Consider the following 15,312-nt stretch of genomic DNA (forward strand, 5'->3'; position numbering starts at 1 on the left):
TCCAACTCCAAGGACAATCCTTTTCAGAGCAGAGATTTATATTCATTCTCAGCAGACAGGGACTAATATCAAGAACTACTTCACATTAATTTTGAAAGGAATGAGCTGAGAGCTTCAAAGTTCAAACTCATGTTCCATTTGTGTGAGCCTAGTTGGTGGGCAGGCTTCTTTCAGTCCACACTTAAAGCAGTAATGCAGAAAAAGGAAAAATATGTAGCGATATTCTTGAAACAACATATTGAAACAACTTGAACATCTCTTACACCAAGTTCTTTTCTCCAACTCAGCTGAACTCTTCTGCTTTTAAATGCTTTTCTATACATTTTTAGCTGAATCTCCACTCCTGAGTTTCCCGCTTTGTTGAACTCCTGGCACTTATCTTAACTGTCCCTGGAACTGTTGCATTCGCTGTTTTGAAAAATGTGGGGGAAATAATGTTTATTACTTTGTACATTAGAAACAGGCATATTTCAGTGGATTTCTTTTCTTTCGGTGTTGCGTGGTTTGCAATTTCACATGAAGGCTCTCATCTCTGTTATACTTTCTGTGCTTAGACCAATTTCTGTCCTTTTCGCAAAATGGGTACAGTGCATATTTTCCTAACAAGCTTCATTAATTAATCAGCCAAAAGCAAATTCCATGTACAATAACGAGCACAATGTAATTCTGAGAGAAAAATGGCAAAACTGGTAATGAAATAGACAGGACAGCAAGAAAGGTCATTGATAACATTGGGAGGTAATGAATGTTGATGGCAAGGACCTGTTCTTAGTTTACGTTGCTTGAAATAATATATCAGATTCTCTGTTAGACTGCCAAAGGTGTTTGACTGTTACGCCCTGGGAGGGATGGGGATTGGACAGATCAGTCTCTATCACTTTTGCACATCTTCATCAATCCTATCTGCCCTCTCCTGTTTTTCATCAAAAAATTAAGAATGAAAATTAGCATATTTCCTCACAAAATATGCAGTTCTAAATCCCCCTGGCTCTAAAGTAAGCATTTTAAATGTATATTTGCTGCTTTATTGAACCAAGAACTGAAACACAAAATTTGGAGAAGTGCAAAATGCAAAGCATAACTATGTTCTGATCTGCACTTTAGTGTGGGATGTGGTGGCATAAGTTAGTTCTCGCTGGAATTCAGAAAGATTTGCTACAGGTTCAGAGTTTCAGGTGGTAGGTAAGAGGGCAGGCACTGTTGCCTGGATGCATCTCACCAGAGGAGAGGGCTTGGTCATGATGGTTAGTTGAGGGGAAAGACCAGCCCATGAAGACTGGCTCTTTTTCTCTCATCTTAATTCCAGCCTGGGAGAACTCTGGCCAGCTGCTTCTCATCTCACTTTCTGGAGGCGTGATAGGTGGCACAGCACCGTAACAGGAGGCAACAAGACAGTTGTAGTCTAAGCCGAGGCCAGATCCATGAAAGAATCCCAAGTAAGCAGAGTGGACAGTGTAGGAGGGAGGACTGGGTAAAACTAGTACAGCTGGGCAAAGGGCAACAAGTTAGAATGAAAACAAGGCACGGAGCCAAGGAGCTCTGTACTTTCACTTCACAAACTGCCATCAGGAAGAGGAAGTGTGTGTAGAAGGTGGAAAGAGCAGATTTTACATGTTGAAAGCAAATAAATAACTTTAGCTAACTATATTTGTTTTTAAACTTTTATTTATCAGTGCTTGAATCATCATTTTATGTATATTTGCTTTTTAATTGGTTTGTGGATTTTAGCTGTATGTTATCTACAGTTTTATTTGTACTCTGCAGAGTTCTTTGATCAAGCAGCTTATCAATCTTATGAATAAATCTTAAAAATGGCCCTTCTTAGTAAGTGATCATACAGAGAATATGTCAGCAACGTGCTTTGTGGTGGGAAGTAGGATTTTAAAAAATGTAACAACCAGTATCTTCAGCTTCTTTCTATTCAGACAACAATCATATGTAGACAGAATGTGCCATGTACTTATGAGAAAGAGATATCACTTAATAGTGGTCAGTTTTGAATCCCTGCGGTATGTTTGGACTATCATTTCATTTACTTTTAGTTCTAGCCAATAATGGCATTCATAAGTTATTTTCACATCATTCTGCCTGTTTAGCAGAATGAGCTGCAGCTTTCACTCCTCACAGGAGAAAAGGGTTCAAAAACTCTCATTTCTGCTTTTGATTAGCCACAGCTTGCTGTGTTATTTGGGCCTGGAACAGTGGTTAATATTGATTATTATAAGTTTATACAAGCTCAGTCAGTAGAGCAAGAGACTCTTAATCTTTGTGTCATGCGTTCAAGCCCCATATGGGGCAAACTATTCCTGCATTGGAGGGGCTGGTCCTCAGTCCCTCCCATCTCAACAATTCTATGATTCCAAGCTGGATTCAGTAACAGTGGTGTGAAGCTACCTAGTTTGGAACAAACCACAGTTGGCAGGCCGTGACAACTGATGGCTAAGGAAAGTAGGGCAGGAGAGGTGAATATGTGAACCTGAGGTTCACGGTAGCTCACTAAACCAGAGATGACCCCTTTTTGGACCAAGGGCTGCACTGAACCGTACCCAACCCTCTGGGCGGCACATGTCAAAGGGGTCCTGGCCCCAGAGCAAACATGGCTGCGGCCAAAGGAGGTTTTAAAAATGGACACATCTGGGGGGGCTTTGGGGGTCGCAAAAAACTTTTGGAATCACAACCTCACTGTGGGGTACCTGTGGAACTAGTCGGCTTTTTAAAAAATGGACAAATGTGGGGGTTGGGGTTGGAGGACAACAAATATATTTTGGCACCACAGTGTCACAGCAGGGGACCTTTGAGTGCTGTCAGTAAAACTAAACATGTTTTATTTTTATCTTTGAAAGGAAAAAGATGAGGTAAATGTTCTGTAGATGTTTGTACTACACTAGGATATTTCATATTGTTATCAGCGACTAACCTGCTCAAAACTTAGTAAGTCAAGGTACCTAGATATCTGTAGGCTGACATGGGCCTATTCAGTTTCCTTACTATGAACAGATGCATATATGATTGTACGAACAGCAGCAAATTGCAGCAGTCAGATAAGACTGGTTAGAGATTTCAACAACTTGGGGACAAATCAAAAACCTCCCCCCTCCTATTTGAGAAAACATAAAGAAGGCATATCAAAAAGAAATATAAATAGCATTTAATCTAAGTCTTTATGTCTCTCTGTTTAGAACATTGAAGCAGGTTTTCTGAGAAATTTTGAACAGGATAATTTTCCTGTGCAAATTAGGCTAATTTGCATAGGGTACTTTGCATTGCAAAATTTTCAGTTGTTAAAGTGCTCTGGGGATTGTAGTTCTGTAAAGGGAATAGGCACTTCTTCACAATTCTCAACACCTTAACAAACTACAGCGCCCAGGATTCCCTAGGAGAAGCCTTGATCATTAAAGTGATAAAGTAGTGCTTTAAATGCATGGGAAGAGTAAACTCACTGAATCTAACTTAGTCATGCTTAGTAATTTCATTGGGTCCACGCTCACAGAGCTGGCCCACCGATGAGGGAGGGGGAAGCACCTGCTTCAGGCAGTAGAAGCGCAAGAGGCGGCGCCCTGCCTGCCCCACTGCTGCCGCTGCAGCACCTCCTCCCAGGCAAGAGGGAGGTGTTCCAGCACGCGACATTGCTGCTCATCTTCCCACCCCCAGGGCAGAGAAGACAAGCGGCAATGCTTTGAGGAACGCTCTGGCTCTCACCCAGTTCATGGAGATGGTGAGGGAGCAGAACATTCCTGTTTCGTTTTAGGGCAGATCCACACCAAACATTTAAAACTTTAAACCTTCCCTCCAAAGAATCCTAGGATCTGTAGGGTGTTGTTAAGGGTGTTTGGAATTGTAGCTCTATGAGGGTAAACTATAGTTCTGGATATTTGGAGAAGTCATGTGCTTTAAATGTCTGGTGTGGATCTGTGTTCAGAGACCAGTTTTGCCCACTATTAGAGACAGACAGTGTAAACTAAATCCTAGTCCAAAGAGCATTTAGGATAGAAGCATCAGCCCATATCTGGTCTGTGTCTTAACTAAGCAAATGTATCTTCACTAGCTAATATACAGTAGACTCTGTCAACAACATATCTGTAATTTGAGAGTTACACCAATGTCCATTTTGCAGAAGTTCACTGATCTCTGTCTCCCGTTTGTGTAAAGACCCTTTGACCAGCTCCAAGGTGGCTTTCACTTCCAACAGAAGTTTCTTTTGTGGCAAACCATTATGCGCTTCCTCCATCTCCACCTGAGGGAGAGGAACAAATCTTGATCACCATCTCGGACAATTGAAGTACTGGACCTAGCATAATGTGCGACAATGTATCTAAATTACCAAGACAGGCTGAAACTACACCGAACCGTCTAAACCTTCTAAACCTTCTAAACAAGGTTTAGAAGGAAATGAAATAAACCACACACTATTGTAATCTGAAGTAGCTCTTTCTTTGACTGCACTCTCTCAGGACTTTCCCAGATTTTCAGGTGTACAGTGCAATAAATAAAGACTTGGAGCTTATTATTTGTGTGAAATCCAAATATATTCCTGCCTGGAAGAAAGTACTTCTGTTTTAAGGGTGCCACATTTTCCTTGTATTCACACCTAAATCTGAGTCCTGGCTCCTGGCACCAGTGCAATCTGAAGGGCAGTCTGGAGTGTGGCTGCCTGAGTGCAGTCAAGATCTCTGCATAGTGCCAGCAACATCACTGATTAGGCACAGCACAGATCCCCAGCCAAAATCCATGATGGGACCCAAATATCCATTGCTTGGCCTGAAAAGAGGAGACTCGTATCAATACACTGAGCCTATTTGTCTAAAGACAAAGTCTGGTGAAGCCGCCCTCCTGTCCTCCCAAATCTGTTTCATTACTGGTTGTTTTTTTTTTTTTAAAAAAAGGTAAAGGACCCCTAGGTACGCGGGTGGCGCTGTGGGTAAAAGCCTCAGCGCCTAGGGCTTGCCGATCGAAAGGTCGGCGGTTCGAATCCCCGCGGCGGGGTGCGCTCCCGTTGTTCGGTCCCAGCGCCTGCCAACCTAGCAGTTCGAAAGCACCCCTGGCTGCAAGTAGATAAATAGGGACCGCTTACTAGCGGGAAGGTAAATGGCATTTCCGTGTGCGGCTCTGGCTCGCCAGAGCAGCTTCGTCACTCTGGCCACGTGACCCGGAAGTGTCTCCAGACAGCGCTGGCCCCCGGCCTCTTGAGTGAGATGGGCGCACAACCCTAGAGTCTGTCAAGACTGGCCCGTCCGGGCAGGGGTACCTTTACCTTTACCTTAAAGGACCCCTAGACGGTTAAGTCCAGTCCAAGGCAACTATGGAGTTGCCGCGTTCATCTCGCTTTCAAGCTGAGGGAGCAGCATTTGTTCACAGACAGCTTTCCGGGTCATGTGGCCAGCATGACTAAACCGCTTCTGGCACAACTGAACACTATGGCAGAAGCCCGAGTGCACGGAAACACCGTTTACCTTCCTGTCACAGCGGTACCTACTTGCCCTGGCATGCTTTGAACTGCTAGGTTGGCAGGAGCTGGGACAGAGCAATGGGAGCTTACCCCATCGCAGGGAATCGAACCATCGACCTTCTGATCAGCAAGCCCAAGAGGCTCAGTGGTTTAGGCCACAGCGCCACCCGCTCTCGTGCATATATGATCTGCAGCAACAGGTGTGGGAAAATGGGTCCCGGCTACTAGAACCAGTGCACTGACACCAACTTGAGGGGGCCCTGGGGGCCCAGGCACCCACAAAAAAATAATTGTGTATGCTCAGCACACATTTTGTGGGGCCTTGGACGTGACTTCCATGTCCCATCTGAGGCCCTTGGAAGTGGTGTCCTAGGCCTTGCAGATCCTCCAGTGCCACTTCTGGTTCCTCATGCGGAACTGGAAGTTACATCAGAGACTGCACGAGGCCTACACTTTCCACTTTGAAGGCCCTACAAGGCCTCGGATGGGACCTCCGATTCCTCATGAGGTCCTGGATGTCCCACCTGAGGTCTCGCGGGGCCTTGAAAGTGGCATCCTAGGCCTTGCAGGACCTCTGACGCCACTTCCAGGAGCGATGTAATCTGACACCATGACAACACGTTACATCAGTGCTGCTGGACACCCATGGTCTGCGGCCCAAGTCGGCGCCTCTGAACCAGTGCTTCCAGAAGTGGCTGAATGAGCAGTGTCAGGATTTCTGGATCCCTCACAGCAATAGGCTTCATGGGAGTGGTGGCCCTGCACCACTGCTCTTCTATGAATCTAAAGTAAGATGACTCAGAAACCCTGTTCATGGGGGAAAGGCACCCACGACACTCCTCTACCCTGCAGAGCTTATCACTGGGACCAGAATCTCTTTGGTTAATGAGACCAGAATCTTTTTGCTGTGATGCTTGAGCTGGACTTGCTTTTTTTCAGATTTTACCCATGACACTGCAGTTTTAACTCCCGTATGAATCCCATTTTTGAAGGTTGAGCACGCCAATGTGCTGTACTTCACCTGGCAGATATGAGGTCCAGGCTCTTGAAGCAACAAGAGCAACAGAAGTGACAAGCAGCAAGTTTATTACTCCTGCAGTTTATTACCATATTGCCATGCATATCTGTGATTTAATATGTTCTGGCAAAAGAAAAGTGGAAGGCTTACCACAACAGATGTAGACCTTTGAGCAGGCTCTGTAGTCTCTGACTCCTGTGTTGTGACATTAGACTTTTCCACCCCCGCATTATGGTCTGTGATTCCTTTTTCTGTTATCTGAAAGAAACTTGCTTTTTTATACATTCCAGTTTAATCACACCCGTTTTGCAACCAAAAGAACATTTCCATTTACTGCTAGTATAACTGTTGGCACTGCAGAATGGAATTTTGCCTCCAAAGGAATATTTGACATAACATATGCTATTTTTCTCCCCTGATTTCAATCAGATTTGTGTGAACAAAACAGAAAGTGAGCTTGGTGAAGTTTGCAAACTGAATCCATAATAGAATGGGGGTCCAATCAGCCCACATTAAACTTATATATTTTAGAACACTCCCAAATGACCTGCAATTGAGTTTTGCTACTACAGAAAACACTCTAACCCATCTCTCTGCCAGTTAAGTGATTTATAAATAGATCAAATATGTAAAAGGAACTTATTTTCAAAACAGAAAAACTGACCATTTATTCTATTTCATCATCTGCAACACAAAGATGTTTACCTCATCTGATATAATTAATGCCCTTCGTTGATCACAGGGTAAGTCCATTTGAAAATCTACAATTTTCTCCACTTTTTCAAGGTTTACTCTACTCTTCTGTAGTTCTTCAATAGCTGGGAGGGGGTGAATAGGAGAATGTAACAACAACAAAGATAACTTCTAAAGAGGAAAGAAACAGTTCTAACAAAAGAATTGTAATAATAATTCTGAATAATTCTCCAGAGTTGTACACTTACTTGCCTGTAGCTTCTATCATAGCAAATAGAACTGTGATCCAACACCATTCACACAAAGAGCAAGTGGTATATTGTCTGGTTTGGGCTTTGAGATGCACACAAGCATGTGAAAGACAGCATTTTTTTTGGAAGGGGGACCTGCAGCATAGTTTGCATGCTCAGTTATCAACCAGGGCTTCTAAAATGTGATAAATGAAACCTTGTGCTTTGGACATTGTAGGAGTCCTTCTGTCAACTCTATTTTTCAATTATGACATGATTAAAAGTCCACTGAGAGACTTCCCATTGAGCAAGAGACATCAGTTTGGAGCTACAAATGAAATTCCTTCAAGCAGTCTTTCTTTTGAAGGGAAACACTTACTTAAGGTGTGCTGGTTATGCAGGCAGTCTAGCTTCTGAGTAGTGCTCTTGAGCAGCCAAGCCTGCAAAAGATCATAACTGTTCAGTTCTCAATTCTTTTGCAGATCAATAGAAGAATGTCTCATATATATTGTGGTTTGTTTATTTATTTATTATTAAAATATTTATATATTTTCCTTCATTTCACAGTTAAATAGTTTACAAAATATAGTACGATGGTATATATTAAAACAAAAATAACACTGAAAACCAACACAGGAAAACACCATGGAAAAATAGAACAACATATTACGAAAGGTTAGTTTTAAATCCAGGAAGTCCTAGTTCTGATGCAACCTGCTCTGAAGCTTCAGGGCAGGACAGGCTTTGATATAAATCACTTATAACACTCCTTTGCAAATAATACACACTTTAAGTGAGGAGAAGAGCAATGCTATGTGCTTCTCCTGCAGAGCACCAGAGAATGATGATGGCTGCTAGGCTGAAGGTCAAACACTGGCCCTAGAGGTGCCTGTTTACAGTACGTGTCACTTTCACAGGTATTTATTCATTACTTTGTTCTGACCGAATTCCAAATTAAACTGTTTGCTTGTTTTTTTTAAAACCACCAGGGAAATTCACATATTTGAACGTATTTTTCACAAAATATGCATTTTTTGGTAAGCATTTAATCAAAAAATGCCAACTTGCCCAGACACCCCCTCCTGCTATTGGCATCAACTGCTGCATTCCTGGTAAGCTTCTCTTGCCAGCTCAAGACATTTTTTTTTATTCACCTGAGCTTATGGTGGACCTCATTAGCCTGCACTGATGTTGTAGGATTGCGTTTTACCATGATCCATCTGTTATCTATTGCTTCAGTGCAACTGATATATTGTGCAGGCATCTCAGATTAACTAGGTGCATTTAGGCACGCATTCTTCCCATGGGTCAGCTCCACTGTGACCAGGAAAGTGCTAGATTTGGCAGGGATCAATGTATTTATTCACCTGATCCTCAAAGCAGAGAGAACATGACTTTGGTTGAAATCAGAAAATGCAATGCCAGTGGACTAATCTAAGGACCATTAATTTAATTTACAGGCCCTAATTACATAATCTATGTGTGCAGACATCTGTTTAAATTTGCTAGTCAAAAAAGGAGAAAACTTTATACAATTTCAGTTGGGGTTTTTTAAAGTCAAATTACTCCAAACTACTTCTGAGTTACCTTTTCATCACCCCATTTTTCCTTCTGCAGTGTGATCTGATTTGCCAGGTCTTCTTTCTCTTGTCTCAGTATTCTATTTTCTTCCTTCAGTTTCTGGGTGTATAATTATACAGAAATGAGACTATTATCTTAACCAGACAGGCAAAGAGAGAAACCTGCTTGCTTGCTCTAATTGCTACAGTATTCATACTGTAGAAATGGAACCTATAACAAAAGGTTGCCGTATACCTGGAGGAGCGTCTCCGCTCATTCAGCCTGAGGTCCAAGTCCGAGGGCCTTCTGCTGGTTCCCTCACTGTGGAAAGTGAAGTTACAGGGACCCAGGCAGAGGGGCTTCTTGGCAATAGCACCCTCCCTGTGGAACACCCTCCCATCAGATGTCAAGGAGAAAAAGGTCTACACAATTTTTAGAAGACACCTGAAGGCAGCCCTGTATTGGGAAGGTTTTAGCATCTGATGTTTTATTATGTTTTTGTATTCTGCTGGAAGCCATCCAGAATTATTATTATTACTATTATTATTATTACAGATCGAATAATAGCTTCTCCGTAGGACTCCAGCCACCCCCCATTCAGTTTCCCCTCCTCTCCCAATGTTTTCTGTCTCCCCCTCCCAGCAATAGCCAGTCAACATTCCATGGTCACAGAGCACAATCTGGCTTCATTGGGCTATCCCCCCCCCCCTGACCACCATGGTTTCTTTCAAAAGATTTTTCGCACATCTGCAAATATTGGGTCACAAGTTCATGCCTGTGAAGTTGTGATGGTGGCAAACCTCACAGGATCTTCACGGCTCATAAGAAATGAAAATATTTGTGTGCAAAGTAGCTTACCTTTTACTTCCTTAATAAAGAGACTAGTAGATCAGCAATCTACAATTGCACATTTGCCCTTTATTTATAAACTTAAAGGGCAAATGTGAAATTGCAGATTGCTGATCTACTAGTCCTGAATATTGTTCATATAGCCTCATGAAGTTTTAGGGGAGAAGATGTATCCCATCCATTCAAGGTGACAGTATTTTCCTTTTTACCTTTGTTGTGTCTTGCCAGTATTGGTTTTGCTTGTCTACTGCCTCTTGATAGGCCTCCAGCTGAGCTCGCAAGTTCTTCATTTTGTTGCTATACTGATTTTTCAGAGCCATCATAGCTTGCTCCTATCCAAAATATTATGATTAAGAAAATAAGCTAGTTTTAAAGGCAACTAAAAAAGGAGTGGCAGGTATAAACCCAAACCTTTGAATCATGGTTCCTGATACCTCTCCACCTTTCTAAGTTAGTTTTCTTCACTTGGATAAAGCTCTAGGGCATTGACTTCAGCTTTGAGCAAATGCTGACAAGAGTTCATTGGTTTCTGGATTTTTCTGTACTCAGCATAAAGACACTTGATAGCCTCTAATTGCTATCTAATTGCTAATTGTTTGGATATAATGCTAAAGTTTAGCAGCCAAGTCATGGTTTAGCATTACAACAATGAGCCTCAGAGAGCTCTGGGCTTGCATGTTGCTCAATCCACTCTTCTTTTCTAGTGGCCATGAGGAGGAGTTTCTATTTTAGACTAACTAAAAGTTAGAGTCAAAACAAAAAAAATTCCTTCCAGTAGCACCTTAAAGACCAACTAAGTTAGTTCTTGGTATGAGCTTTCGTGTGCATGCACACTTCTTCAGATACACTGAAACAGAAGTTGCCAGATCCTTCTATATAGTGAGAAGGTGGGGAGGGGTATTACTCAGAGGGGGGTGGGAATGGGTGATTGGCAGATAGCTGTGATGAGCCTGTTGACGACTCTTAACGACTGCAGTAGGTCTTACAGGAAAAAGCAAGGGGTGAGAAGGTGAAAAATGGCTTTGTCATGTATAGTGAGATAAGAATCCAATGTCTTTGTTCAGGCCAGGTGTCTCCATGGTTTTAAGTTTGGTAATGATTTGCAATTCAGCAGCTTCTCTTTCCAGTCTATTTCTGAAATTCCTTTGTAGTAAAACAGCTACTTTGAGATCTTGTATAGAATGTCCTGGGAGATTGAAGTGTTCTCCTACTGGTTTCTCTGTCTTGTGATTCTTGATGTCCGATTTATGTCCGTTTATTCTTTGGCGTAAGGTTTGGCCTGTTTGTCCAATATAGAGAGCTGAAGGACACTGTTGGCATTTGATGGCATACACAATGTTAGACGATGAGCAATTAAATAGTCCCGAGATGGTATGTGTGATGTTGTTGGGGCCAGTAATGGTGTTGTCCGGGTGTATGTGGCAGCAAAGTTGGCATCTGGGTTTATTGCAGGCTCTGGTGCCAGTGTCCGTGTTAAGTCTGGTTGTAGTATTATTGTGGGTTAGGAGTTGTTTAAGATTGGGTGGCTGTCTGTAGGCAATTAAAGGTCTTCCTCCCAGAGCTTGAGAAAGAGAACTGTCAATGTCCAGGAGAGGTTGTAGATCTCTGATGATGCGTTGTACTGTTTTAACTTGGGAGCTGTATGTGATGACTAGAGGAGTTCTGTTATTTTCTTTTTTGGGTCTGTCTTGCAGCAAGTTCTCTCTGGGTATCAGTCTGGCTCTGTTGATCTGTTGTCTAACTTCATCTGCTGGGTATTTTAGTTCTAAAAAGGTTTGCTGTAGATCTCTTAGGTGAGAGTCTCTGTCTGTAGAATTGGAACAGATACGGCTGTAACGTAGTGCCTGGCTATAAACAATGGACTGTTTGGTATGTTTGGGATGGTGGCTAGAGGCATGTAGATATGTTTGTCGGTCAGTTGGTTTACGGTATAAGGTGGTGTCTATGCGCCCATCCTGTATTTTTATAGTAGTGTCCAAAAAATGTATTTCTTGCATAGATTGATTCATTGTTAGGTTGATTGTGGGGTGAAAATCATTGAATTTCTGGTGGAAGGTGTCCAGGGTCTGTTGACCATGTGTCCAGATGATAAAAATATCATCAATGTATCGCAGGTACAAGAGAGGTTTGAGTGGGTAGGAGTTTAGGAAACGTTGTTCTAATCTGATCTGAAGGAACAGGTCATCACCGAATTTGAAGTTGTTGTGGGTAAGAACAAATTGGCAGAGTTTGGTGGCAAAGTCCGCTGTGGTTTTATCTGAAATGGTGTTCCTTATAGCTTGTAAACCATCGTTGTGTTTACAAGCTATAAGGAACACCATTTCAGATAAAACCACAGCGGACTTTGCCACCAAACTCTGCCAATTTGTTCTTACCCACAACAACTTCAAATTCGGTGATGACCTGTTCCTTCAGATCAGATTAGAACAACGTTTCCTAAACTCCTACCCACTCAAACCTCTCTTGTACCTGCGATACATTGATGATATTTTTATCATCTGGACACATGGTCAACAGACCCTGGACACCTTCCACCAGAAATTCAATGATTTTCACCCCACAATCAACCTAACAATGAATCAATCTATGCAAGAAATACATTTTTTGGACACTACTATAAAAATACAGGATGGGCGCATAGACACCACCTTATACCGTAAACCAACTGACCGACAAACATATCTACATGCCTCTAGCCACCATCCCAAACATACCAAACAGTCCATTGTTTATAGCCAGGCACTACGTTACAGCCGTATCTGTTCCAATTCTACAGACAGAGACTCTCACCTAAGAGATCTACAGCAAACCTTTTTAGAACTAAAATACCCAGCAGATGAAGTTAGACAACAGATCAACAGAGCCAGACTGATACCCAGAGAGAACTTGCTGCAAGACAGACCCAAAAAAGAAAATAACAGAACTCCTCTAGTCATCACATACAGCTCCCAAGTTAAAACAGTACAACGCATCATCAGAGATCTACAACCTCTCCTGGACATTGACAGTTCTCTTTCTCAAGCTCTGGGAGGAAGACCTTTAATTGCCTACAGACAGCCACCCAATCTTAAACAACTCCTAACCCACAATAATACTACAACCAGACTTAACACGGACACTGGCACCAGAGCCTGCAATAAACCCAGATGCCAACTTTGCTGCCACATACACCCGGACAACACCATTACTGGCCCCAACAACATCACACATACCATCTCGGGACTATTTAATTGCTCATCGTCTAACATTGTGTATGCCATCAAATGCCAACAGTGTCCTTCAGCTCTCTATATTGGACAAACAGGCCAAACCTTACGCCAAAGAATAAACGGACATAAATCGGACATCAAGAATCACAAGACAGAGAAACCAGTAGGAGAACACTTCAATCTCCCAGGACATTCTATACAAGATCTCAAAGTAGCTGTTTTACTACAAAGGAATTTCAGAAATAGACTGGAAAGAGAAGCTGCTGAATTGCAAATCATTACCAAACTTAAAACCATGGAGACACCTGGCCTGAACAAAGACATTGGATTCTTATCTCACTATACATGACAAAGCCATTTTTCACCTTCTCACCCCTTGCTTTTTCCTGTAAGACCTACTGCAGTCGTTAAGAGTCGTCAACAGGCTCATCACAGCTATCTGCCAATCACCCATTCCCACCCCCCTCTGAGTAATACCCCTCCCCACCTTCTCACTATATAGAAGGATCTGGCAACTTCTGTTTCAGTGTATCTGAAGAAGTGTGCATGCACACGAAAGCTCATACCAAGAACTAACTTAGTTGGTCTTTAAGGTGCTACTGGAAGGAATTTTTTTTTTGTTTTGACTATGGCAGACCAACACGGCTACCCATCTGTAAAAGTTAGAGTGTCATCCGAATCCTAAACTATTGCTGGTCTTAACTATTCGAACAAGCAAACTTCATTAAACCCTAGTTTGAAGTTGGCTTGTTTCCACCAACCATAGATAAGATTAACCGTAGTTTGCCAGGTTTAGTCACTCTAATGGCCATCATGGAGGAGCAGGGAAGGAGAGGTGCACAAGCTACTCTGTGGGTTGTTCTCATAACTGCATTACCTTTAAATAAGCCAGTGAATTGGACAAGAGGGCAAAACAATGATCACTATTTTACAACATTTCCATAATCAATCATTTCAAGAATAATTAAAACAAAGAGTTGAATTGTCAATGAAAAAATGACAGGAATAAAGCTAGCCTACATCTTAGAATGAGGGTGTGATATAGAGGACTAACACAGACTCTGATTCACAGACAGACTCCTTCGCTCACTGACCTCAGACAGACCAACAAGACTGACTAATGAGCTGGCATGCCTTAATCACATATATAATTGGCACTGGGCCATTGCTGTAGCAACTGGCGTGGCTGAACAGGCACTTGTATTAGCTCATCCATGGGCTTTTTTAATGCTTATGAAAGAAATCAACCCCTTCCCTAATTTTAGTTACTCCAACAGGTTTAGTTTAGCATGTTGAAGGTCTCTCCTCATCAACCATGCGCTATGATGAAGAACAGACCTTGGCTACAGTCTGTGGTCAGTGAGGAGAGAACTGAACCATGGCTTGGGGTTCAATAGGGCTATAAGAAGGCACTGGTTTCCATTCTAACCCATGCATGCAACACTATTTCCATTCTGCTGCAGTTTGTCTTCTGACAAAAACAAAGTTAGTAGTGATGTGCCAGAATTTATGCAGCTAATTACATTATTATTATTATTATTATTATTATTATTATTATTATTATTATTATATCAACACCATTTATCATCATCATCATCAACAACACCATTCATATCAAAACCATTTATTATTATTATTATTATTATTATTATTATTATTATTATTATTATCAACACCATTCATTTAAATGCAAATGCCATTTGTTTCAATCCAAAGGAAAGACAGTGGAAATAGGGGTGAGTGGGTGTCACTGTTAACATAAAATTTGTGGGAAGAAAAAAGCAGCAGCAAATGCTGGATTAATTTCTGTTCTAGACATGAGACAAATAAGCAAACTCTGTCAATTTCTGCCCCCATGCCTGTTTTCATAGAAATTGTCTGACATCCCCATGGTTCTCCAACCTAGTTTCTGCTAGGTTCTAAAGGATCTCTGAATGGTATGGATCAAGAGACATAACTTATGCTGCTCCTCAAAAGACTCTTTCTCCCTCTCTCTGGTTATTTGCTTGGGCCAGGACCTCTGTACTCCACTGATACCACACAGCTAAGCGACAGAAATGTAAAAGGACATCTAAATTTGCTTTGCACTTAACAGAAGGCAGTTGCCTGTGGCAAGTTTAATCCTTTCAACTGGTCTGATTTACACACCTAAAACACCACCAGAGGGAGCTACCATCTAATACAAAAACTGTTTTAAACACTGCCATGTAAATTGCGCTTAGCATTCAGCCGGGTGTGGGAAGATAGCAAATATAGCATTTTATATAGAATAAATGCAGATTAATATAGTGGGGACTGGTCCACTAG

The 15,312-nt window shown here is 42.0% G+C and overlaps 1 protein-coding gene across 1 annotated transcript in view; it reads right to left on the bottom strand.

Annotated features, from left to right (window-relative positions):
• Positions 1 to 478: 478 nt before the first annotated feature.
• Positions 479 to 15,312, bottom strand: part of LOC114606889 (uncharacterized) — a 40,951-nt gene continuing 26,117 nt past the window's right edge. The window contains exons 7-12 of the mRNA XM_077935962.1: positions 10,006 to 10,128; positions 8,975 to 9,067; positions 7,767 to 7,827; positions 7,170 to 7,282; positions 6,615 to 6,722; positions 479 to 4,234 (exon numbers count right to left, since the gene is read on the bottom strand). Of these exons, the coding sequence (XP_077792088.1) occupies positions 4,046 to 4,234; positions 6,615 to 6,722; positions 7,170 to 7,282; positions 7,767 to 7,827; positions 8,975 to 9,067; positions 10,006 to 10,128 (687 nt within the window). The 3' untranslated portion in view covers positions 479 to 4,045. The remainder of the gene's footprint in view (positions 4,235 to 6,614; positions 6,723 to 7,169; positions 7,283 to 7,766; positions 7,828 to 8,974; positions 9,068 to 10,005; positions 10,129 to 15,312) is intronic.

This window comes from Podarcis muralis, chromosome 11, assembly GCF_964188315.1.
Source record: "Podarcis muralis chromosome 11, rPodMur119.hap1.1, whole genome shotgun sequence".
Taxonomy (NCBI): domain Eukaryota; kingdom Metazoa; phylum Chordata; class Lepidosauria; order Squamata; family Lacertidae; genus Podarcis; species Podarcis muralis.